The sequence below is a fragment of the Gobio gobio genome (genome assembly GCF_949357685.1).
Source record: "Gobio gobio genome assembly, chromosome: 21".
Classification (NCBI taxonomy): Eukaryota; Metazoa; Chordata; class Actinopteri; order Cypriniformes; family Gobionidae; genus Gobio; species Gobio gobio.
In genome coordinates, this window is record NC_137117.1 from 688,191 (window position 1) to 715,859 (window position 27,669).

At 42.9% G+C, this 27,669-nt stretch overlaps 1 protein-coding gene across 1 annotated transcript in view; it reads right to left on the reverse strand.

Annotated features, from left to right (window-relative positions):
- Nucleotides 1-596: 596 nt before the first annotated feature.
- Nucleotides 597-27,669, reverse strand: part of vstm2la (V-set and transmembrane domain containing 2 like a) — a gene marked incomplete at both ends in the record, with an annotated part of 113,267 nt that continues 86,194 nt past the window's right edge. The window contains 3 exons of the mRNA XM_079801849.1: nucleotides 597-929; nucleotides 19,427-19,471; nucleotides 23,191-23,360. Coding sequence (XP_079657975.1) covers nucleotides 597-929; nucleotides 19,427-19,471; nucleotides 23,191-23,360 — 548 coding nt within the window. The remainder of the gene's footprint in view (nucleotides 930-19,426; nucleotides 19,472-23,190; nucleotides 23,361-27,669) is intronic.

Below are 27,669 nucleotides of genomic sequence, written 5' to 3' on the forward strand. Positions count from 1 at the left end.
GACTATTTTTTTTTTTACGACCACTTAGACTTTTCAAATCCTGTCCCCAATTGTTCTGGGTGTTCATATACCAAGTACCAATAAAGTCATCAAGTTACGGACCATTCCGATGAAGCTACTATAGTGGTAAAAATGTGCTATTGCGTGATAAAAATGCTCAATGCATATATATACATTTTTTATTATATTCAATGGGAAAAAATGGGTCATAATTATTGCACAAATATGAATTATAAATCATAAAATTATCTCAAAACCCCCAAAAAGTAAATAAAAAATATTATTGAACAAAAATATATTTCATTGATTTTACTCAAATCTTTTTTATCTTGATCCCGCGGTTCATTGGCGCGCCGTCAGTAGATCACGTGCTGAACTTTTCACTACCATTGGCGCTTTTTTGCGCTCTCACGGTAATTTGCCCTGTTTAGTAAATCTGGCCCCAAGTGTTTTTACATAAGAAAGTCGGTCAAAAGGGTTTGGAATGACACGAGGGTGAGAAAATGGATTTTTGGATGAACTATCCCAGCTTCAGGGGTAAGGAATGATGTGGGTTTGGGGTGCTCGGGTGGGGTCGTGATGAAGATGAGTGGACCCTAAAGTGCACAGCTCTCCGTGCAGTCATTGGTACTGTCATCAGCGGACCTCTTCCTGAGCTCGCGGCCGGGTTTGTGGTGAGCGTGGTGGGCCGGCTGGTGCTTGTGGAGGTCAGACTGCAGAGCGTCCTCTTGCGACGTCGCCCCCTGGTGGGATGGAGGAGCCCCGTTCCCCTCCGCCCGCTCCACCTGCAGGTACGCCCGCACGCGATGGTGGCGCAGCTTGCTGTCGCTGAAGTCGATGACGCGGCATTCGTACGTGCCCTCGTCCGACGGCTTCACGTTGGACAGACGCAGCTTGTGGGAGATGTTGCTTCCGGCAACCTTCACCACCTGCGGAGAAGCGGACAGGAGAACCGGTCAGATGTTTGAAAAACAACAGTCAGGCTGTTAAATCATGAATCAGCCCTGAAAATGCTGATTTAAAACAGACTCCGACTGATTTGGGCCGAAGCAGAGATGACTAGTAGGCCAAAACATGCATTGTATTTTGTAAAAGAGCAGCATTTGGAGAACATTTAAGGAAAGACACTACAGGCAAAACTGTTGTTTTTGAGATTCTGGGCCATTTTGCTTCCATAACAAGTGGAAAGAAAGCATCTAAAATACACATTTAAAGGGATGGTTCACCCAAAAATCATAATTTTCTCAAGCTGTTCCAAACCTGTATGAGTTTCTTTGTTCTGCTGAACACGTAAGAAGATATTTTGAAGAAAGTCAGTAACCAAAAGTGTTTTGTTTCTCATATTATGGAAGTCAATGGGGCCCATCAACTGTTTTATTACCCATATTCTCCAAAATATCAGCTTTTGTGTTCAGCAAATGAAGTAAATTATTCATTTTTGGGTGCACTATCCCTTTAAGTGTTTATTTTATCGCACTTTATCTACTAGAGTCTGTAGATTTCAATTGCAATGCATATATTTTAACCCTCTTCGGTAATTTCTGACTGGAACATTTTCTGTTTTTAATTTTTAAAAATCACTGCTTCATCGGAATGATATGAAACTTGGTGACTTTTCTAGCATTAGGTATGTAAACACACACAAAAAAAATTGGGTTCATGATTTCGAGCATGCTAATTGGTCGTTTAAAAAAAAAGTAGCGTTCATTGTCTTCGGTCATAAATGACCGACCATAGGAAATTAATGGGAAATCGGCAAAAACACAAAAATTCTCTGAATATTTGTGTGTACAATCTACAAATCGGCCACAATGCTGAAAAAAGTACACAGCATTAAAGGGGTGACACTCTAAAACATCAAGAGTGTGATATTGACACATACACACACACACACACACACACGCACACACACACACACACACACACACACACACACACACACACACACACACACACACACACACACACACACACACACACACACACACACACACACACACACACACACACACACACACACACACACACACACCTATGAAAAACAGCCTATGAACCACATTCAGAATTTTTAAAAATCACAGCTTCATCAGAATAATATGAAACTTGGAGACTTTTCTAGCATTAGGTATGTAAACACACAAACAAATGGAGGGCATGATTCGAGCATGCTAATTGGTCGTAAAAAAAATACTCCCACTTGTGCTCTTCGGTCAAAAATGACACCATAGGAAATGAATGGGAAATCTGCAAAAAACACAAATTCACAGAAAAAAATCTATATTTCTAACAAAAAACAAACACAAAAATATCTAAAACTTTATAATAAATAGTCTTTGAGATTTTTTATAAATATTCAAATCCATCAAAAAAAATAATTAAATGTGTTCAAAACAGAACTAGGGAATCCTCAAGCCTCTCCATTGAGACCTCTAGTGGTCACACACATGGTTGCAGGATTTCTTAAATAATTCCAAAAGAGGGCGCAAATCTGCCTTCAAAAAAAATATTTTGAAGGCCTAGTCTCTATTTTAACCTGAAATACTGCAATAATTAAAAAAAAAAATTTGTATAATTTTCAATGGAAAAAATAGACCATAATTATTGCATAAATATTAAAAAATACCATCAAATTATCTCAAAATACAAAATTAAAAATATTATTGAAGAAAAATAAATTGCATTGGTTTTATTGGGGTGGAGGAAGTTACATTTTTAGGTGTGCGGTCACTTATGACCCGGAAGATGACCAATGCAACCCCTAAAGGAAGAGCAGCAGAGGGTTAAAGGGTTAAACGTTTTAACTTCAGTAGTGCTTACATCAAACTTTACAGATTTGTTCCTATCTATGTTCTGAAGGTTTTTACAGAAGGGTTTGTTGTTCACTCATCCAATGTTCAGATTTCTGCACTATTATGCCTCATTTGCATTTTTGAACACTGCAATACACAATACAACTTCATGTACTGTGATTAAATCAATTGGGAAGTATGTTGATGCTAAATGATCAAATATAGTGCAATGCCGTAAATGCAATAAAGCATATGGAACTCACAAATCACTAATAAACCTCTGGATTTGTTAACAAAAGGTTTTTATTGTTCCTATAGCGCTCATTGCAGGCTGAAATGTGTGTGTGGATCATCATGAGCCTCTGCAGTGAAACGTTACAGTAGATGTGGCGGTAATGCAGCGAGACAGTGGCTCTGTCCCAAATGCACACTCTATAGTGGACTACTATGCGGCATTATGTCACTGAAGTGTGGATGCGCAAGGATTTAGGACAGCGTTTGGGACGGGGCCAGTGAAATGCAACAGTGTTTGGCAGTGAGTGAGAGACCAGGGTCTACATCCATGTATTTTTTATTATAATTATTACTTTTTAACAACAGCCGAGAGTAGTGCAAGGAGGCAGTGGATGCTCTGGGCTTTCATCCACATATTTCTATGCATATTTTAGGATATTGCATAAAAAATGCTGGATGGGAAATTGTAACTCTTTCCCCGTCATTGACGGAAATTTCAGGCTTTCTGTATTTTAACTGTTATACGATAGGGGTCGCTATAACACATCTTCTGAAAGATTACTGAATCTCCTGATTAAAACACAGGCGAAGAAGAAGCAGAAACAAGTAATATAATATGTAAGCAGATGCATATATAAAATAACGCGATCATAAACAGCATATAAATCAAAACTGCCTAATGTTACTGAATGAAATGTCGACCCAGGACGAGCTCTAGGACTGTGGTGCAACTTGATCTACTCCATCTGTGTTTAGATCATCGTTCTGAATCTCATCTGTGCAGTCTTTGACAAAAACAAGGCTTTCATGGCTTTTTGCTCAAAATTTAGCTTTTTTCACGAAACTTACTCACATTCAAGTGTTGATAAAAAAAGAATACATGACGCTAGAATAAAAGCAGAGGCTCTGTTCTTTCTTTTGATATATTGCATGAGCAGATATTCATACAAGATATTCTGTGGGCCATGAAACTTGTGAAAATGACCAAAAACGCTGGCGGTGACTGGCAAATTTCATTTCTACGTTCCCTTAAAGGGTTAGTTCACCCAAAACTGTAAATTGTGTCATTAATGACTGAGCCTCATGTGGTTGGACACCCGTCAGACCTCCGTTCATCTTCAGACACAAATGAAGATATTTTAGTGTAAATCTGATGCTCTGAAAGGCCTCCATTGGCTCAACTTTACACTCTCAAGACCCTTAAAAGACACTAAAGACTAAAGTTACAAAGTCCATCTCACTACAGCGGCTCTACAATAACTTTATGAAGACGAGAATAGTTTTTGTGCGCAAAAAAACCCTAAATAACGACTTACATAGTGATGACGATTTCAAAACACGGCCTCATGAAGCTTCGAAGCGTTATGAATCAATGACGTGAATCAATGATGTGTGTCAAACCGCCAAACTGCTGAAATTTGGCGATTCAAACTGCTGAATCGACTCACTGATTCATAACGCTTTGAACCGCTGATTCGACTCATTGATTCATAACGCTTCAAACTGCTGAATCGACTCACTGATTCATAACGCTCTGAACCGCTGAATCGACTCACTGATTCGCTCTGAACCGCTGAATCGACTCACTGATTCATAACGCTCTGAACCGCTGAATCGACTCACTGATTCATAACGCTTTGAACCGCTGATTCGACTCATTGATTCATAACGCTCTGAATCGCTGAATCGACTCACTGATTCATAACGCTCTGAACCGCTGAATCGACTCACTGATTCATAACACTCTGAACCGCTGAATCGACTCATTGATTCATAACGCTCTGAACCGCTGAATCGACTAACTGATTCATAACGCTCTGAACCGCTGAATCAACTCACTGATTCATAACGCTCTGAACCGCTGAATCAACTCACTGATTCATAACGCTTCAAAGCTTCATGAGGCCGTGTTTTGAAATCGTCATCACTATATAAGTCGTTATTTAGGGTTTTTTTGCGCACAGAAACTATTCTCGTCTTCATAAAGTTATTGTAGAGCCGCTGTAGTGAGATGGACTTTGTAACTTTAGTCTTTAGTGTCTTTTAAGGGTCTTGAGAGTGTAAAGTTGAGCCAATGGAGGCCTTTCAGAGCATCAGATTTACACTAAAATATCTTCATTTGTGTCTGAAGATGAACGGAGGTCTGACGGGTGTCCAACCACATGAGGGTCAGTCATAAATGACACATTTTTGGGTGAACTAACCCTTTAAGACCAGTAGCGGGCCGTGCATTTCACACCTAGGCCTTCAGTGGTACCCTACCTGAATTAATTCACCTCTTAATAAAATCATCATGACGCCACGGCTATAGAAACCATTAATATTATACAGAAACGCAGTATAACAGGGCGTTGCGTCTCTCATGAAGCGAGAATGATTAAAGGATTAAACAATTTAAGAATTATTAACGCAGGAAACCCAATTGAAACAATTCAACAAGTCTCCTTCCACTGCAGCCACAGCTGCGCCACATGCATCATATCTAACAGAAGCATTGATCCGCTCCGGGTTTTCCGAGCATTTGTGTAGTAGGCTAACGTTACCTTTTGAGTTCTCCGACCACGAAAGCAAATTGTGCGTTTTTTTGTGCATATTTTACCCGAAAGAAAACGTAACAGCATAAATGGTTCTTGAAAAATCTAACCAAGAGTATGAGGTTCAAAGATAATACAAAGTTTTTTTTTACATTTAAACCCCACAAAACTATATTTTAATAGTATGAAAATGTTGTAAATAATATATTAATAACAAAAATAATAATAATAAAAAAATCGATCATACATTTACAAGAAAAAAATAAATCACATTCATCATGGAAAAAACGGGGCACGGATTAGCCAGCCCAGGGTTGACTGTAGGATATAAAAATGTAAATAAAAAGTATTATAGCTTAACTTGCTCCAAATGATTATTTGTGCAAAAAACATGCCAATGTTTGCAGCTGACCCGTCCTCTCAAATAAATCAAGGAGATCTGCGGGACTTCAAAATCAGTGATGGTATACATTACAGTCCGTTGGTTTTTCCCCGGGACAGATGGAATAGCGTTCCGTGACTGTGCGTTAAGCTGGAGAAGGCCGTATGCGGAAATTTTGAAAATGGCTTTGACAGATATGTTAATTAATACATTCATTTCTTCTCCTCCGTCAGCCATTGGGGTTTGAAAAAACGCTATTAAAACTACAGATGTTTTATCTTGTGCGGTTTGCTGGTTATTCTGACTAGGCTACTAGTACGCTCTCTGACCATCCAATCAAAGGACGTGAAAACGCTGACGTTATTGTACGCCAGCTAGATTGCCCCGCTGTCACCAACTCGAAATCTGATTGGCTGATTAAATCGGAGTGGTTATCTGATTGGTTAAAGCGCAAAGTTTCATTGCCATTCATTTTAAGCTAGCGGCGCCCGCAATATAGATTCTGAAGGCCTCAAGGCAGATTTCTTTGACCTGGCAACACATGATGGCTGAAATATGATTGGATAAAAGCTCTAATATAAACAAACACTACTGGAAGCAGCGCAACCAAGAGAAAAAGCTACGAAGTTAAGAACATAGACTATTGGGAATAATTTAACACACATTTATGGAAAAAATATATTCAAATTTAAGTCTGTGATTCTGATAGTGATTAGGCCAGCAGAGAAGGCCTTGCCACTGCTTAAGACATAGCCCAATATGTTTACGATGATACTCGAAAAGACAGGCACTTTGACATAATATTTGTGCGGTGTGAGACGTGTGTAGCGCGAGGACCAAACTGAGAGACGCTAGCCGTGTTTCCATTAGAGATTTGCGCAAAACATTTGCTATTTTTTGAAATGATGGCGTTTCCATTAACAGATGTTATCTGACAAAAACATTTTTCAAAGTCAAAAAATTATGCCACATATGTTGGTAGGTTTATGTATATAAATCCCATTCACCGCACTAGCCATTATTTTTTAATGGAAGGAGAAAAGCCCCTTACACTTGAGCATATGAGGTGTGTGTGTGTGTGTGTGTGTGTTTCTCCTTCACATCTGCTTCAAGGTCTTCATGATAATGTGGCATTTCTGTGTTTAGAATCCAGTATTCCTGTACTTCTATTGTCTACTATGAATTTAATAAAGAATTCTGTCACGTCTTCTTCTTGAAAAGACGGAGCTTCTCGTCTTCCCTGCCGCTTCAGCTAGGTTCATCAACAACAATCCCGTCAAGTTCAGATTTTCTTGGGGTAATCCTTGAGGACCATCTGACCTTCAAAGACCACTGCAAGGACAGCGCCATCATGCAGGCTTGCACAACATCAGGAAGCGACTTCTTTCTTCGCTACTAGTTCTCAAGTGACGTTTTAGAATTAGTAATGGAGGCTTGGTCACAACTGTTAAACGGTCAACTTGAGAAGTGAATCCGTGGCGGAAGGAAGTAGTTCGGCATGATAAAATGACTTCCCGACGCATGTTCCCTTCACCAACGGCCTTGTGGAAGGGATTCAAAAGAGATTCAGTTGTTCACTTTCATTTGGGACAATCCCTAGAAATGGTGCCCTCTTCCTGAAGTGGCCTTCAAGGGCGCCAAGACGTAGTTTGGAATTGGCCAAATTGAAACGTAGAGTGAAATGCATCAGTGAGACACATGAAAGACACCATCACTCAACATCTCTTTCTCTCTCCACCTCTGAAACACAAACACAATAGCACAATCTCTCTGTAAAGCGGTCAGCGTTCCCAGAGGACTCAAGCGCGGGCCCAGACGCTCAATGAAGCCGTCTGCCGGGGAAGCAGGTTGAGTGTGGATCAGGTGGATAAATAAACATACATTCACAAACCCACAGGCACACACACACACACACACAAACACAAACACACTTACATTAACTCCACTCGCTGCGTCGTTTCCACAGCGTTACATATGTCGAGTATGGTAACAGACCAACACCCTCTCGCTTCTCTAGACTCAGAAATAACACCACAGCTAAATGCGCAAGAGCTCAAAACAACGCTTTCGTGAAAGGTCATGGCGGATGAACGTCAGCGGCTGGACTCTCCAGTCTCAGAGCGAGGGCTCTGCATTCACAGTGGAGGCAAATGTCCTTGTGAATATTTTATGGAGTAGCAGAGAGAGAAGCTTTGATTTATCCACCCACACAAACACACACACACACACACACACACACACACACACACACACACACACACACACACACACACACACACACACACACACAGGTAAAAACTCACCCTTCACATACTGAAGATCCTACTCAACCTGCAAAGCTACACATTCTCAAATTTGACCAGTCGACACGTTGTTTCAATCAGTAAGAAAGCCATGTACAAGCAGACTGTCCTTGATCAGAGGACTATTTGGATGCAGTCATGTGGTTTGGATTAGCGTCATTTTAGTATATAGGGTCCTAATAATGCCAAATGTCTTACGTTACCAGTAAAAAGTTAAATAATTCTGTATTTTCAGCTTATTTTTATTCTGGTGTCATCATTGTCCTGTGCATTGGGTTACCAACACCAAGTTCAAGCCTATTCCTTTCCACCCCCAATGTAATACCAAAATGAGCATTTTAATCAACAGTCCCTTTTTTCCCTGTCTTGGTGTACTGTATCGCAATAATATCGTATCGTGAGCTCAGTATCGGTATATGTATCGAAACGTGACATGAGGGTATCGTTACAACCGCTAGTAAAAAGCATTATGATTTATTCAGCAAGCCTGTAACCACCTGGATTATAGATGGAAAAGACCATTTACAGCCAAAACAGGACAATATATGGTTTACAGCTTTTTATCAGTTATCGAGGTTGAGCCAAAAACTTAGGACTAGTTTGCGAAAGTAGGTTTTTGAAATAATCTCCAATATTTAATGAACGGTTCGATTGACAGCGAAGGTCCAAGAGGCAAAGTTGCTCAGAATGAGTAGTTCTACCATATGGCATGAATGTCAATGTCAGGGAATGTGCAAACAATCATGTGATATACACTCCTTTACGCACGTGAAAAAAGCAAAGACGCTTCATCACTTTTTTCACACAATATGGTAGAACTTTGCCTCTTGGACCTCCGCTGTCAATCGAACCGTTCGTTAAATATTGGAGATTATTTCAAAAACCTACTTTACCAAACTAGTCCTAAAGTTTTTGGCTCAACCTCGATAACTGATAAAAAGCTGTCAGACAAGGTTAACGGAGGCCGATTGGACGAAAATCATTGGGCCTGTTTGATTCAGTGAGTTTCGTTCTAATGGGCCTCCGTAACCTTGTCTAACCACTTTAACTTCATTGGCCGACGCCGGCTCTGTTTTTCGTGATACGCAAATGTCCTTAAAAACAACCGTGGCACCTTGGACAAAGACACTGCATGGCAGTTTTCAAGCCAATCGGACTGACTGTTGCGCAGCTATAGCCGTTTTTCAGTTTTTTTTATTTTATAGCGCCACCAAGTGGCCAGTCGCCACGTCCTTTTTCACACGACCACAAACCGAGCCCATACATAGGTGTACCAAGTTTGGTGAAATTATCTCCTTCCGTTCAAGAGGGATAGCCGTTTTAGTAAAAGTGGCCACGCCCACTTTGAAAGTTTTGCCGTCCTGTCGCAGACGTGAATCGAAATTTCAACTTTTTTGGATAATTATTGACGATCAGACTCCAGGGAATCTTTCTGTACTGGTTTGGTTCCGGTCAGAAAATCCAAAATATCCGAGAATTATGCCAGGGTGACGAGCGAATCCGAGACTCTGTGTGTTTTGTTCGTCTTGAGCGAAGGATTTCACTGTTATAAAACACTTGAGTCTTGACAGACCGTTTACATTTGATCACTGTAGCGCCACCATCAGGCCGATTGGGGGCGAGCCTTGGGGACGTTGTAGACGGGATGGGTAGACGGGAACTACCATCCTTTAAAGTTTCAAGTCTGTCCGACTTACGGTTTGGTCTTCCCGAACACTTTTAGGGAAGAATGCATGGAAATGTAGGAGACGCAATTACGAAACTTTAACCCTCTGGGGCTCTTCGGTCATTTCTCACCCGATTTTTTTTTTTAAATGTTAAAAATCGTAGCTTCATCGGAATGGTCCGAAACTTGATGACTTTATTGGTACTTGGTATATGAACACACAAACAAATTGGGGACAGGATTTGAAAAGTCTAAGTGGTCGTAAAATAGTCACACTCAGGACCTTCGGGTCAAAAATGACCCCCATAGGAAATGAATGGGAAATTGGCAAAAATATGAAAATAAACAGACAAAATAACTCACTCACACACACACACACACACACACACACACACACACACACACACACACACACACACACACACACACACACACACACACACACACACACACACACACAAAAACACAATTAGCTTTTGGAATGGCACGCGTTAATTTGTGTGTGCGTGTGTTTTTGTGTGTGTGTGTGTGTGTTATTTTGTCTGTTTTGCACTCTTGATGTTTTAGAGATCTTCACTGTTGAGTCCTTTTTTTCTGCATCCTGGCTGATTTGTAGATTGTATGCACAAAAAAACTCTGTATTTTAAAATTTTTGCCAATTTGCCATTCATTTCCTATGGGGGTCATTTTTGACCCGAAGGTCCTGAGTGCGACTATTTATTTTTCAACCACTTAGACTTTTCAAATCCTGTCCCCATTTTTTGGGGGGTCTTCATATACCAAGTACCAATAAAGTCACAAAGTTTCGGACCATTCCGATGAAGCTTTTTTTTATTTTCTATAAAACGTAAAACATAAAACTATAATGGTAAAAATGTGCAATTGCGTGATAAAAATGCTCAATGTGTCCACCGGATGGCAGCGATCTCATTTAAAAAATTGCTTTCATGATGCCTAGGCTTGACTCTAAAATGAAATACAGCTTTAATAAAAAAAATAAAAAAATTATGACCCATTTTTTCCCCATTGAATATAATAAAAAAAATTATACATATATATAATTTTTTTTTATTATATTCAATGGGGGGAAAATGGGTCATAATTATTGCATAAATATGAATTATAAATCATAAAATTATCTCAAAACACCAAAAAAAGAAAAGAAAAAATATTATTGAACAAAAATATATTTCATTGATTTTACTCAAATGTTTTTTATCTTGATCCCGCCCTCTGGGACCCGCAGGTCCTGAGAGTGGCCCATAAATGAAGAACCCCAGAGGGTTAAAGCAGCATTATAGGGAGTTGAATTGCGCTTTAAAGAGTTGAATTGAAATCGTGCAACCCTCCAAAGTTGTTTCCACTAATTTGACAAGCGGCATTACAAGTCCTAGCCTCCAGCTTGACCTCACTTGTGTAGATTGCAGCGCCATAATGCAAACACACTGGGATTATTTTCATCTAGTGGAGCGCAATCTAAACACACATTACGGCTTGTCAATATGAACTGCTTATTAATCTGCCAGTCATGCTGCGAGTCTGAATGCCAACAGCTCAGTGGAGATCAGCTGCGGCTCCATCCCATCTGAGAGAGAGACAGCGGAGCGAGCTCTGAAACACACACCGCTTCACCTCAGAAACACACACCGCTTCACCTCAGAAACACACACCGCTTCACCTCTGAAACACACACCGCTTCACCTCAGAAACACACACTGCTTCACCTCTGAAACACACACCGCTTCACCTCTGAAACACACACCGCTTCACCTCAGAAACACACACTGCTTCACCTCAGAAACACACACCGCTTCACCTCTGAAACACACACCGCTTCACCTCTGAAACACACACCGCTTCACCTCTGAAACACACACCGCTTCACCTCTGAAACACACACCGCTTCACCTCAGAAACACACACCGCTTCACCTCTGAAACACACACCGCTTCACCTCAGAAACACACACCGCTTCACCTCTGAAACACACACCGCTTCACCTCTGAAACACACACCGCTTCACCTCAGAAACACACACTGCTTCACCTCTGAAACACACACCGCTTCACCTCTGAAACACACACCGCTTCACCTCAGAAACACACACCGCTTCACCTCTGAAACACACACCGCTTCACCTCAGAAACACACACCGCTTCACCTCTGAAACACACACCGCTTCACCTCTGAAACACACACCGCTTCACCTCTGAAACACACACCGCTTCACCTCTGAAACACACACTGCTTCACCTCAGAAACACACACCGCTTCACCTCAGAAACACACACCGCTTCACCTCAGAAACACACACCGCTTCACCTCAGAAACACACACCGCTTCACCTCTGAAACACACACCGCTTCACCTCTGAAACACACACTGCTTCACCTCAGAAACACACACCGCTTCACCTCTGAAACACACACCGCTTCACCTCTGAAACACACACCGCTTCACCTCTGAAACACACACTGCTTCACCTCTGAAACACACACCGCTTCACCTCAGAAACACACACCGCTTCACCTCTGAAACACACACTGCTTCACCTCTGAAACACACACCGCTTCACCTCAGAAACACACACCGCTTCACCTCAGAAACACACACACCGCTCACCTCTGAAACACACACCGCTTCACCTCTGAAACACACACCGCTTCACCTCTGAAACACACACCGCTTCACCTCAGAAACACACACCGCTTCACCTCTGAAACACACACCGCTTCACCTCTGAAACACACACCGCTTCACCTCTGAAACACACACCGCTTCACCTCTGAAACACACACCGCTTCACCTCTGAAACACACACCGCTTCACCTCTGAAACACACACCGCTTCACCTCAGAAACACACACCGCTTCACCTCAGAAACACACACCGCTTCACCTCTGAAACACACACCGCTTCACCTCTGAAACACACACCGCTTCACCTCTGAAACACACACCGCTTCACCTCTGAAACACACACCGCTTCACCTCAGAAACACACACCGCTTCACCTCTGAAACACACACCGCTTCACCTCTGAAACACACACCGCTTCACCTCAGAAACACACACCGCTTCACCTCTGAAACACACACCGCTTCACCTCTGAAACACACACCGCTTCACCTCAGAAACACACACCGCTTCACCTCTGAAACACACACCGCTTCACCTCTGAAACACACACCGCTTCACCTCTGAAACACACACCGCTTCACCTCAGAAACACACACCGCTTCACCTCTGAAACACACACCGCTTCACCTCAGAAACACACACCGCTTCACCTCAGAAACACACACCGCTTCACCTCTGAAACACACACCGCTTCACCTCTGAAACACACACCGCTTCACCTCTGAAACACACACCGCTTCACCTCTGAAACACACACCGCTTCACCTCTGAAACACACACCGCTTCACCTCTGAAACACACACCGCTTCACCTCTGAAACACACACCGCTTCACCTCTGAAACACACACCGCTTCACCTCTGAAACACACACCGCTTCACCTCTGAAACACACACCGCTTCACCTCTGAAACACACACCGCTTCACCTCTGAAACACACACCGCTTCACCTCTGAAACACACACCGCTTCACCTCTGAAACACACACCGCTTCACCTCAGAAACACACACCGCTTCACCTCTGAAACACACACCGCTTCACCTCTGAAACACACACCGCTTCACCTCAGAAACACACACCGCTTCACCTCTGAAACACACACCGCTTCACCTCTGAAACACACACCGCTTCACCTCAGAAACACACACCGCTTCACCTCTGAAACACACACCGCTTCACCTCTGAAACACACACCGCTTCACCTCTGAAACACACACCGCTTCACCTCTGAAACACACACCGCTTCACCTCTGAAACACACACCGCTTCACCTCTGAAACACACACCGCTTCACCTCTGAAACACACACCGCTTCACCTCTGAAACACACACCGCTTCACCTCTGAAACACACACCGCTTCACCTCTGAAACACACACCGCTTCACCTCAGAAACACACACCGCTTCACCTCAGAAACACACACCGCTTCACCTCTGAAACACACACCGCTTCACCTCTGAAACACACACCGCTTCACCTCTGAAACACACACCGCTTCACCTCTGAAACACACACCGCTTCACCTCTGAAACACACACCGCTTCACCTCTGAAACACACACGCTTCACCTCAGAAACACACACCGCTTCACCTCTGAAACACACACCGCTTCACCTCTGAAACACACACCGCTTCACCTCAGAAACACACACCGCTTCACCTCTGAAACACACACCGCTTCACCTCTGAAACACACACCGCTTCACCTCAGAAACACACACCGCTTCACCTCAGAAACACACACCGCTTCACCTCAGAAACACACACCGCTTCACCTCAGAAACACACACCGCTTCACCTCAGAAACACACACCGCTTCACCTCAGAAACACACACCGCTTCACCTCTGAAACACACACCGCTTCACCTCAGAAACACACACCGCTTCACCTCTGAAACACACACCGCTTCACCTCTGAAACACACACCGCTTCACCTCAGAAACACACACCGCTTCACCTCTGAAACACACACCGCTTCACCTCTGAAACACACACCGCTTCACCTCAGAAACACACACCGCTTCACCTCTGAAACACACACCGCTTCACCTCAGAAACACACACCGCTTCACCTCAGAAACACACACCGCTTCACCTCTGAAACACACACCGCTTCACCTCAGAAACACACACCGCTTCACCTCTGAAACACACACCGCTTCACCTCAGAAACACACACCGCTTCACCTCTGAAACACACACCGCTTCACCTCAGAAACACACACCGCTTCACCTCAGAAACACACACCGCTTCACCTCTGAAACACACACCGCTTCACCTCTGAAACACACACCGCTTCACCTCTGAAACACACACCGCTTCACCTCTGAAACACACACCGCTTCACCTCAGAAACACACACCGCTTCACCTCTGAAACACACACCGCTTCACCTCTGAAACACACACCGCTTCACCTCTGAAACACACACCGCTTCACCTCTGAAACACACACCGCTTCACCTCAGAAACACACACCGCTTCACCTCTGAAACACACACCGCTTCACCTCTGAAACACACACCGCTTCACCTCAGAAACACACACCGCTTCACCTCTGAAACACACACCGCTTCACCTCAGAAACACACACCGCTTCACCTCTGAAACACACACCGCTTCACCTCTGAAACACACACCGCTTCACCTCAGAAACACACACCGCTTCACCTCTGAAACACACACCGCTTCACCTCAGAAACACACACCGCTTCACCTCAGAAACACACACCGCTTCACCTCTGAAACACACACCGCTTCACCTCAGAAACACACACCGCTTCACCTCTGAAACACACACCGCTTCACCTCTGAAACACACACCGCTTCACCTCTGAAACACACACCGCTTCACCTCAGAAACACACACCGCTTCACCTCTGAAACACACACCGCTTCACCTCTGAAACACACACCGCTTCACCTCTGAAACACACACCGCTTCACCTCTGAAACACACACCGCTTCACCTCTGAAACACACACCGCTTCACCTCAGAAACACACACCGCTTCACCTCTGAAACACACACCGCTTCACCTCTGAAACACACACCGCTTCACCTCTGAAACACACACCGCTTCACCTCTGAAACACACACCGCTTCACCTCAGAAACACACACCGCTTCACCTCAGAAACACACACCGCTTCACCTCTGAAACACACACCGCTTCACCTCTGAAACACACACCGCTTCACCTCTGAAACACACACCGCTTCACCTCTGAAACACACACCGCTTCACCTCAGAAACACACACCGCTTCACCTCAGAAACACACACCGCTTCACCTCTGAAACACACACCGCTTCACCTCTGAAACACACACCGCTTCACCTCTGAAACACACACCGCTTCACCTCTGAAACACACACCGCTTCACCTCTGAAACACACACCGCTTCACCTCTGAAACACACACCGCTTCACCTCTGAAACACACACCGCTTCACCTCTGAAACACACACCGCTTCACCTCTGAAACACACACCGCTTCACCTCTGAAACACACACCGCTTCACCTCAGAAACACACACCGCTTCACCTCTGAAACACACACCGCTTCACCTCTGAAACACACACCGCTTCACCTCTGAAACACACACCGCTTCACCTCTGAAACACACACCGCTTCACCTCTGAAACACACACCGCTTCACCTCTGAAACACACACCGCTTCACCTCTGAAACACACACCGCTTCACCTCTGAAACACACACCGCTTCACCTCTGAAACACACACCGCTTCACCTCTGAAACACACACCGCTTCACCTCTGAAACACACACCGCTTCACCTCTGAAACACACACCGCTTCACCTCTGAAACACACACCGCTTCACCTCTGAAACACACACCGCTTCACCTCTGAAACACACACCGCTTCACCTCTGAAACACACACCGCTTCACCTCTGAAACACACACCGCTTCACCTCTGAAACACACACCGCTTCACCTCTGAAACACACACCGCTTCACCTCTGAAACACACACCGCTTCACCTCTGAAACACACACCGCTTCACCTCTGAAACACACACCGCTTCACCTCTGAAACACACACCGCTTCACCTCTGAAACACACACCGCTTCACCTCTGAAACACACACCGCTTCACCTCTGAAACACACACCGCTTCACCTCTGAAACACACACCGCTTCACCTCTGAAACACACACCGCTTCACCTCAGAAACACACACCGCTTCACCTCTGAAACACACACCGCTTCACCTCTGAAACACACACCGCTTCACCTCAGAAACACACACCGCTTCACCTCTGAAACACACACCGCTTCACCTCTGAAACACACACCGCTTCACCTCAGAAACACACACCGCTTCACCTCAGAAACACACACCGCTTCACCTCTGAAACACACACCGCTTCACCTCAGAAACACACACCGCTTCACCTCAGAAACACACACCGCTTCACCTCTGAAACACACACCGCTTCACCTCTGAAACACACACCGCTTCACCTCAGAAACACACACCGCTTCACCTCTGAAACACACACCGCTTCACCTCTGAAACACACACCGCTTCACCTCAGAAACACACACCGCTTCACCTCTGAAACACACACCGCTTCACCTCTGAAACACACACCGCTTCACCTCTGAACACACACCGCTTCACCTCAGAAACACACACCGCTTCACCTCAGAAACACACACCGCTTCACCTCTGAAACACACACCGCTTCACCTCTGAAACACACACCGCTTCACCTCAGAAACACACACCGCTTCACCTCTGAAACACACACCGCTTCACCTCTGAAACACACACCGCTTCACCTCTGAAACACACACCGCTTCACCTCTGAAACACACACCGCTTCACCTCTGAAACACACACCGCTTCACCTCAGAAACACACACCGCTTCACCTCAGAAACACACACCGCTTCACTTCAGAAACACACACCGCTTCACCTCTGAAACACACACCGCTTCACCTCTGAAACACACACCGCTTCACCTCTGAAACACACACCGCTTCACCTCTGAAACACACACCGCTTCACCTCTGAAACACACACCGCTTCACCTCAGAAACACACACCGCTTCACCTCTGAAACACACACCGCTTCACCTCTGAAACACACACCGCTTCACCTCTGAAACACACACCGCTTCACCTCTGAAACACACACCGCTTCACCTCTGAAACACACACCGCTTCACCTCAGAAACACACACCGCTTCACCTCTGAAACACACACCGCTTCACCTCTGAAACACACACCGCTTCACCTCAGAAACACACACCGCTTCACCTCTGAAACACACACCGCTTCACCTCAGAAACACACACCGCTTCACCTCAGAAACACACACCGCTTCACCTCTGAAACACACACCGCTTCACCTCTGAAACACACACCGCTTCACCTCTGAAACACACACCGCTTCACCTCAGAAACACACACCGCTTCACCTCTGAAACACACACCGCTTCACCTCAGAAACACACACCGCTTCACCTCTGAAACACACACCGCTTCACCTCTGAAACACACACCGCTTCACCTCTGAAACACACACCGCTTCACCTCTGAAACACACACCGCTTCACCTCAGAAACACACACCGCTTCACCTCAGAAACACACACCGCTTCACCTCTGAAACACACACCGCTTCACCTCAGAAACACACACCGCTTCACCTCTGAAACACACACCGCTTCACCTCTGAAACACACACCGCTTCACCTCAGAAACACACACCGCTTCACCTCTGAAACACACACCGCTTCACCTCTGAAACACACACCGCTTCACCTCTGAAACACACACCGCTTCACCTCTGAAACACACACCGCTTCACCTCTGAAACACACACCGCTTCACCTCAGAAACACACACCGCTTCACCTCAGAAACACACACCGCTTCACCTCAGAAACACACACCGCTTCACCTCTGAAACACACACCGCTTCACCTCAGAAACACACACCGCTTCACCTCTGAAACACACACCGCTTCACCTCAGAAACACACACCGCTTCACCTCTGAAACACACACCGCTTCACCTCAGAAACACACACCGCTTCACCTCAGAAACACACACCGCTTCACCTCTGAAACACACACCGCTTCACCTCTGAAACACACACCGCTTCACCTCTGAAACACACACCGCTTCACCTCTGAAACACACACCGCTTCACCTCTGAAACACACACCGCTTCACCTCTGAAACACACACCGCTTCACCTCAGAAACACACACCGCTTCACCTCTGAAACACACACCGCTTCACCTCTGAAACACACACCGCTTCACCTCTGAAACACACACCGCTTCACCTCTGAAACACACACCGCTTCACCTCTGAAACACACACCGCTTCACCTCTGAAACACACACCGCTTCACCTCTGAAACACACACCGCTTCACCTCTGAAACACACACCGCTTCACCTCAGAAACACACACCGCTTCACCTCTGAAACACACACCGCTTCACCTCAGAAACACACACCCGCTTCACCTCTGAAACACACACCGCTTCACCTCTGAAACACACACCGCTTCACCTCAGTCATCAGAGCGTCTCTCTAAGGCTGAGCTGCTTTAACGTGAGGAGGCTCCTGCGTCACACACACACACACACACACACACACACACACCCTGCAGCGGCTCAACCAGCAAGAGACGAGCAAGTTGCTAACAAATCACCTTTAGCCCAAGCGAGTGTGATGTTGTGTTTGCATGCTCCAGTTATTTGCCCTGACACACACACACACACACACACACACACTGTGTAGTTTTACTATCTCTGGCTGAGCAGCCGTGAACGAACACGAAAGAGACGTTCGGAGAGGAAATGAGGAGGAAATCTTCTTACACACTTACACTGATTTTGGTGGCATCCTTTGACATCTCATTCTGTGGCACCACCTGCAACAATAAACATCATACACTTACATTATTAACATATTCAGATTGACATATATATATATATTTCAACATTTTAAAATGGTTTATTTTAATTTAAAAATTGTATTATTTACTTATTCCTCAAGAACACCTTTTGAGGAACTCCAATCAATCAATAATAATAATAATAATTGATTTTTTTTGTAATATTTATTTTATTTTCTCACCACAAAGTGCTACAAGCATAAAAATAAATATAGAATACACAAACACAATAATAAAACATACTCAAATATTAAACTAAATATGAATATCAGGTTAAATCAGCAATCCATGAAACTGTAAACAAAAAAAATAACAACTAAAATATTGTTTTATTCAAGCTGTTGTGTTTGCCATTGCAACATTTTTTTAGTTTAACTTGATGTAAACCTTCATAAAAAATAATCGATTTTATTTGTAATATTTATTTTATTTTCTCACCCCAAAGTGCTACAAGGATAAAATAAACATTGAACAAACACATTAAATTTAATGCAACAAAAATAAATATTAAACTAAATATAAATATCAGGCTAAATAAGCAACTAATGAAACTATATTATATTTAATTTTTTTCCTATAGCAAAGGCGTTATTTGAGGATGATGTTGTTTTGATCCTCATATTTCTAGTGGCTTCATATAAGCTTATTTTATAAGCAATTTTACTTACAGATAATATATTTTACATTTCGCGATGATACAAGCAATCAAGGATTTGAGATTTGCGTGAGTGTACTGTATGTACGCGGATAAAGCTGAATATAATATACATCCAACTTTATATAAATAGCTGTGTGATAAAGTAGGGTGTAGCCTACGGTGATATATTGGGTGATAATATAGTTTTTTTTGACGCAGTTGAAATATGGCATATAGTATTTGCTCTGCAGTATTTGTGTGTTTAATGCAGTTACTGAAGTGTGCAGCAGGCATTTGAACAGCACGCAAACACACACACACACACACATATATAATGCGCTGGAATCTGAACGTGCCGCGGCCGATCCTCAAGAGCCCTTCATGAATAAAACATGACGCAAAGGTGAGCAAGAGTTTCTCTATGGCGCTCTTTTCATCCCTCCATCCAATTAAAGAGCATCTTGAGCTCACAGCAGGAGGTCCTGCAATCTCTCTCTCTCTCTCTCTCTCTCTCTCTCTCTCTCTCTCTCTCGGGAACCTGCAGCTATCTCCACCGGTTGTGATTAATGTTGCGTGAACTGTAACCTGCCGCTGTATCCTCTCCTCTCCTCATATTTGTGTTTCTTCAACTTTGGCCACTTAATATCTCAGCGGTTTTCTTAAAACTATGTGCTTTTGTTATATGATAGCCTTGAAAACATTTAACTAGGTCTAGGTCTAGATTTTTACTGTTTTGTCTTGGATCCAGACTTTCAATCTTAAACTATGAAATGTCACTTTACACTATGGTCCTGGCATGGGAGACGTGCGCTAACAAGGACGCCGCTAGCGTCACTAGCGCAGCTCTTGAGATCAGGGGAGTGAGGTTTACACACACAGCTCTTACTGGTTTATGTCTGTTACTCACCCACTAAACCTCACTCCCATCCGGGTCACGGCACCAAACTTAACCAGTCCTACTCAACCCGCTCAGAGCGGAACTCGAACCGGCGGCTCCACTGTTGGAGGCGGGCGCGCTAACAAGGACGCTAAAGGCCGCAGCCGCTAATGTCAATTGCTAGCATACCTCTTGAGATCAGGGCAGTGAGGTTTACACACACAGCTCTTACTGGCCTATGTCTGTTACACTCACCCACTAAACCTCACTTCCATCCGGGTCATGGCGTCAAATGTAACTTAATTAGGGCTGAAACGATTCATCGAGTTACTCGATTAACTTATTAAGTTATTGCCTAAAAAAAGAACCCCTTCACACACACACACACACACACACACACACACACACGTGCGCGCTCGTCTCTCTCACGCGCCAGTCAGGCCAATCGTGGCAATGCATCACATATGCTTAAACTTTTATGTAGCCACGCAACAATAATTTCAGCATTCACTGTATACACCGGACGTGATGTTGTGACGCGATTTTTCGGACGGATGCTTCGCCTAAAATGCACCGCAATGCAAGTCATGCAAGCCAAATGCAGCGTTTCGACTGAAAATTAATGTATGTATTTCTGCCGTACCAAACAACAATGAAGCAACTGGTCTGACTGGGGCGTCACTCGTCCTCACACACGGCACGCTTACACTTACACACACACACACACACACACACACACACACACACACACACACACACACACACACACACACACACACACACACACACACACACACACACACACACACACACACACAGACAGACAGACAGACAGACAGACAGACAGACACACACACACACACACACACACACACACACACACACACACACACAGACACACAGACAGACAGACAGACACACACACACACACACACACACACACACACCCATAGGAAATAGGCTCACCCCGGAAATTATATATTATTTATTAGTAGTCTAATGGTAAATGCTGCAGGTGTAGAAATCTACATAAAACAGATATTTACTTTGATGTCAGGGCTAGATTACAGCATGAAACCTGTTGTGCATATTAATCAATTAAATTGCTTTTCCTCTTCATTTTCGTTATGCATTATTTGTTTTGGTTGTTTAAAAAACAAATTTTTTATCCGATTAATAGATTAATCGATTGAGTAAGTGTTAGATTAATCGATTACAAAAACAATCGATAGCTGCAGCCCTAAACTTAACTCACCCACAATAGGATTTGAGCTGCGGTCTCCAGTGTTGGAGTTGGCCCACTAAACAAGGACGCTAAAGACTGCAGCCGCTAGTGTCAATCGCTAGCGAGGGTTCTTCGAGGTTTACACACAGCTCTTACTGGCTTACATTCGTTACATATATAATGCAAAGACATTCATCCAAATGAACTGGATGGCTGATGTATATGTTATCTACAGATATTTCTCCGTCTGTATTATTGCAGGTGATGCTGTGCAGCTTAAGTCTTTGACTGGCAGCTGGTTATTAAACTCTCTGTGTGTGTGTGTGTGTGTGTGTGTGTGTGTGTGTGTGTGTGTGTGTGTGTGCCGGACAGGATGCTGAACCCTCGCTCTCTCAGACTCTTAAAATAGGAGGCTGTGTTTGACTGGCTCGAGCGCAGGGAGAAAGAGGAACTGGGCTCATATTGCAGGCTGGTGACAGCAGGCCCGCTGCGGATCGTATTGTTCTGTGTGTTGCTAGTCATAGTTAGCACTCTCGGTGCTGTAATTGCGGGCAGATCTGCGTGGAGGTTAAGGGCTGAACTCAAGGGGCCGTCGCTGACAGAACGCTGGGATTATAATCTTAGTAACTCTTTGGTTTCTGGATCAGATTTAATCCTCAACACATTGGCAGTGAACCCTCGACCTTACAGCTGACGCCTGAGATTGCATGCCAGTGTTAAAGCTGAAGTGTGTCACAACTGCTGCTCAGGGGTTATCTGGTGGGAAAAGAGTCCCTGGTCTCTAGATTTTGGCTCAGGTTCCTCCTTCAAAGCCCATTTTTCACGCCATTTCTTGTACATCAGCTGAAAATTGTCACTTTCTGAACAGCTCACCTCTGCTCAACAAAACACACGATTTGAGGAATCATTGACATCTGCCGAACAAATGCGGCATTATGGGTAATCCGCGCCTCTACCTGATTGGTGGTCCACGTCTGCTTGTCCGTCCATTCTCTGTGGTTCCTGATGTACCACCACTGAATCTCCAGAGAATAGGACGGCGACCCCGCCCCTCGAAACGAGCAGGCCATCTCCACGTCCTGTCCGCTCTGTGTCGTGATGTCATGAGGGACCTCAGTGAAGACCGCTGTGGAAGAAGAAAGACAGATTACTTAAAGGCCGTCTCAAGCATCCCCAGATTGTGTGTGTGAAGTTTCAGCTCAAAAAACCCCACAGATCATTGATTATATCATGTTTGTAAATGCCCATTTTTGAGTGGAAGGAAAGGCTGTTTTTGTGCATGTATCTTTAAATGCAAATGAGCAGCTGCTCCGCCCCCTTTATCCAGATGTGGGCGGAGCCTGTACAGCTCGTACCTCTGATACTCTGCCAACGACTAAAACATCTGTATGGTTCTGATGATCATCTCTATCCCGCTCACGTGACACTGCAGTTCTTCATCATCAGGAGAGTTTATGATCTGCATGTGTTTTAAAGTCATAACTTCTGATGTATGGTTTTCCTAGCACACACACTCGAAGCACGCGCACAGAAAGCTGATGTCAGACCCGTGAGTAAGTTCTCTTTCACGTCTTATTGCGTTTAAACTGTCCAATACACACAAGGTTACGTCAAAAACACACACAGTTCACATATTAGTATGTACATATAGGGGTGTGAGGGTTAGTATATAACCGTGAGACCAGATCAGACTCATATTCTGACTAGACTCTGAGTATGACGACGTCAGGCTAATATAAAAGGTGAAGGTGAAGAATGTCATGTTTGCACCACCTGTGGCACCAAATGAAATCATAAAAAACAGTGACTCCTAAACACTTAAAAACAAAGAAAACAATCTATTAAACGTTAGTGATTCTGCATATTAAACTACAATAAAGAAAATATTTATTTAAATCTCTCCATTGAAACTCTCAAATCTCATTCAATTCAAATGTGGCGGGTCACACAATGTTTTTAAGTATTATATATATATTCTCATCGTTTTAGATACATTTTTAGTAATTTTGTTATTTTAAACATTATTTTAAGACATTATTTATACATTTAAACATGACTATTTAAGTTTAATTGATTTTTATTTCAGTTTTAGTTTTTATGAGTTATTTTAGTGCTTCAATTAGCTGGCAAAGCAACACTTACAATTTTCATTACGTTTTTTCTTCTTCTATTATTTACTTTTAGCTTTATTTCAATGCATACGTTTTTAATAGTTTTAATGATAACGGCATCAAACCAGTTATTTTAGTATCACTGTTATACTATACTTTTAAAGATTTTGTAACTATTTTGATTTTAGATTTATATGTTCTGTTTTCATTTTATTTTTAGTTAAAGTCCTTTTTTTGGTTTTAGTTGTTTTAATACTTTGATTTAACTAAGTAATTAAACTTTTTAAAAACACTGTTTAGAAGAAGCTCTTTACAGAAGAGAAATACAAAGAAAAACACACTCTAAAAAATTTTTTTTAACCCAGCAATTGGGTTGTTTTAAGCAAACATTTAACGCAACCGCTGGGTTAAAACAACCCAATTCAGAGTGTTGAAGTAAAATAAAACAATAAAATAAATCAAGGAAAGGCCTTAGTGAACAAACGTGTTTTAAGATAACGCAAAACTAGAGGAAAATGAGAAATGCTGTCTTTGCAATCCACTGAATTTTATTACAGTTAATTTTTATTTTATTTCAAGCAATGAAAATGTTCTTTCAGGTTTAGTTAATGCCAAAAACCCGTCATATTTGTGAATAAACTGAGGAATGAAAAAAGCTTTCGTATGACTTCAGAAGACCTTAAAATATGAAGACTTCATTGGTGGTCATTTTTGACTGTGAGAACAGCGTGAACATTCTGCAAAACATCTCCTTTTGAGTTTCACAGAAGAAAAAAAGTACAAGTTGTTTTTTTGATTGAACTTTTCCCTTAACATCTGAACATCATCTGTGTACTATTAAACAAGAGGAAGCTCTTTATCAGCTCAAGGCACGAAGCCTGAACATCTCGTATTTGTGTGGAGACCGATGTCGATTGAACAACTCAATCTTCCCTCTTCTCACTTTTTTTCTCAAGACGCCATTATGATCTCGGATAGCATTTTGGAAAGCGTCCAACACCGTCGACCTGAACGGCCAACATCAGATCCGGAGTTATCAGCGAGCGTTCAGAGACTTATAGGCAAGTAAACAAGCATGTGGATGAAGCTGTTCTGAGAAGAGCGCGCACCAGCTCAACTCAAGAGCGCGGTTCCCCTCGACTGACCCCGCGAGTGAAACAAGCTCATCCGCCACTTCAGACAAACACAATTCAATTATCCTTCCCGTCAAAGCCTGGAAGATATGAGTCCTCCCTCCGCCGAACACCTTCCACCGGCCGGACCGCGCAGGAGAGGATCATTTCTTTCTCTTATCAATCCTTACAGGCCCTGCAGGAAGTGATGCGCACACTTCAAAGAGAAACCGCTCACACCTGACCACAGGAAGTGATGAATCCCTGGAAGACATTACAGATACGAGGCGCAACTAATCAAGTGTTTGAACGACACACAACTTGACCTTCAAACCCTGTTACTGGAGTATGTTTCAGGTCTTTCGAATTCAAAATGTCTTGCGTTTCTTTGAAATTATTCATAATAAAAATGCACTAGCAATTTCTTTAGTGTAGTTTGTGTCAATAAAATAATCATTGATTAATCATTTGTGTATTTATTGCCATTTTGCACCAATACCTAAGTAAAATCAAATATAAAAATTAGAAAACGTATTAAATTTTTATTACATTTATATTATTAAACTTTTAAAAAAATATTGAAAATGAGAAACGTTACCTTGGCAATTCACTTAAATCAGCTGAAATACTATAACTATAAAAATAAATTAAAGAAATATTAAAAGCAAAATGACTAAAAATACAATGAAAACTGAAAATCAAACATCTAATTCAAAATAATAATAAGTACAACATTAATATATAAATAATACTTTATCAAACAATTTTTCAATCTATACTTGCACTGTAAAAAATATTTTTCAAAGTTTTAAATAAAACCAAGATTCATTTTACATGAAAATCTAAAACATTAAGTGAAAACAACATTTTCTTAGCGATAGATGATATTTACTAAGTGAAAATAGTGATATATTCTATGTACACTGTAAAAGTAGTGCTCAGTTCTTTGCAATATGTGTAAATAGTAATTACATGTGATTTATACTCTATTTGGACAGATATATACTATTTGCACCTCAGTATTATTGTACATTAACAGGTGCAATAATAACACAGAGTGTAAATGATTATATTTATTAAAATTATTAAATTGATGCCGCCTTAATGGGACAATAAAACCCCTCTTTAAACCAACCCCTAACCATATCCAATAAATGCTTTTATTATTATTAAACATTTCCTTAGGCACTTTATTTCCACTTTTAGAACATTCTCTTAAATTTTATTGAAAGTAAATGCCTTTCCGATGTGATGGGAAAAGGGAGAAGAGCGAGTTCAGCAAAAGGCGGATTCGAACCCGGGTCGACCACGAGCCTTATGCTTTATTGACTACGCCACTGAAGACGTTGGAATATCTGCATTTTTTTAATATCTTGTTTGGCCCAACCAGGCATTGTTATGCGGTGTAAATAGACTATGTAAATATATATATAGTAAATGTTTATGTTTAATTAAATGGGCCCTATCATACACCTGGCGCAATCCGACACCAGGCGCGACGCAAGTGTTGTTTGCTAGTTTTTTATCATTTTCAGGTCCAGCGCCACGTTGTTTAAATATCAAACGTACTTGCACCCGTCTGTTCGCCCATGGGCGTGCTGGTCTGAAAACAAGGTGTGTTCAGGCGCATTGTTGGTGTGTTGCTATTTTGAGGAACTGAAAACGACATTTGACCAACACAAACCTTCTCTAAAGTCACTAGCGCAGTATTTTTGTGTTATTTAAAGGGTGTGTTAGTTATATGAGCCTATAGGTGGTGCACAACACGCGTACACTCTGCTTATTACACACACAGGGACGCGCAGCAGCACACACACACACGCCAAATATTAAAAATAAAAGGATTCCTCTCTGGAGAAGCGTTCAGTCTTTCCTCCATGTAAATAGTGATTCTACAATGGTGCGGCCGCAAATGGCTTTTAAAGGGAAAGGGAGATGAGACTCTGATTATTGTTTATTGTATGTTACGCCCAAAACACACCCATGATTTATTAAGAGACTAGCTACAACCCGACTGTCTTTCACCCAAAAATTTAAATCAGCCCATGATTTCCTCTCCCTCAAGTCATCCTAGGTGTGTATGACATTCTTCTTTCAGACAAACACAATCAGAGTTATATTAAAAAAGTCCTGGCTCTTCAAAGCTTTATAATGGACGTGACTAGTTGGGTCATTTTTGAAGTCCATAAAAGTGTATCTATCCATCATATAA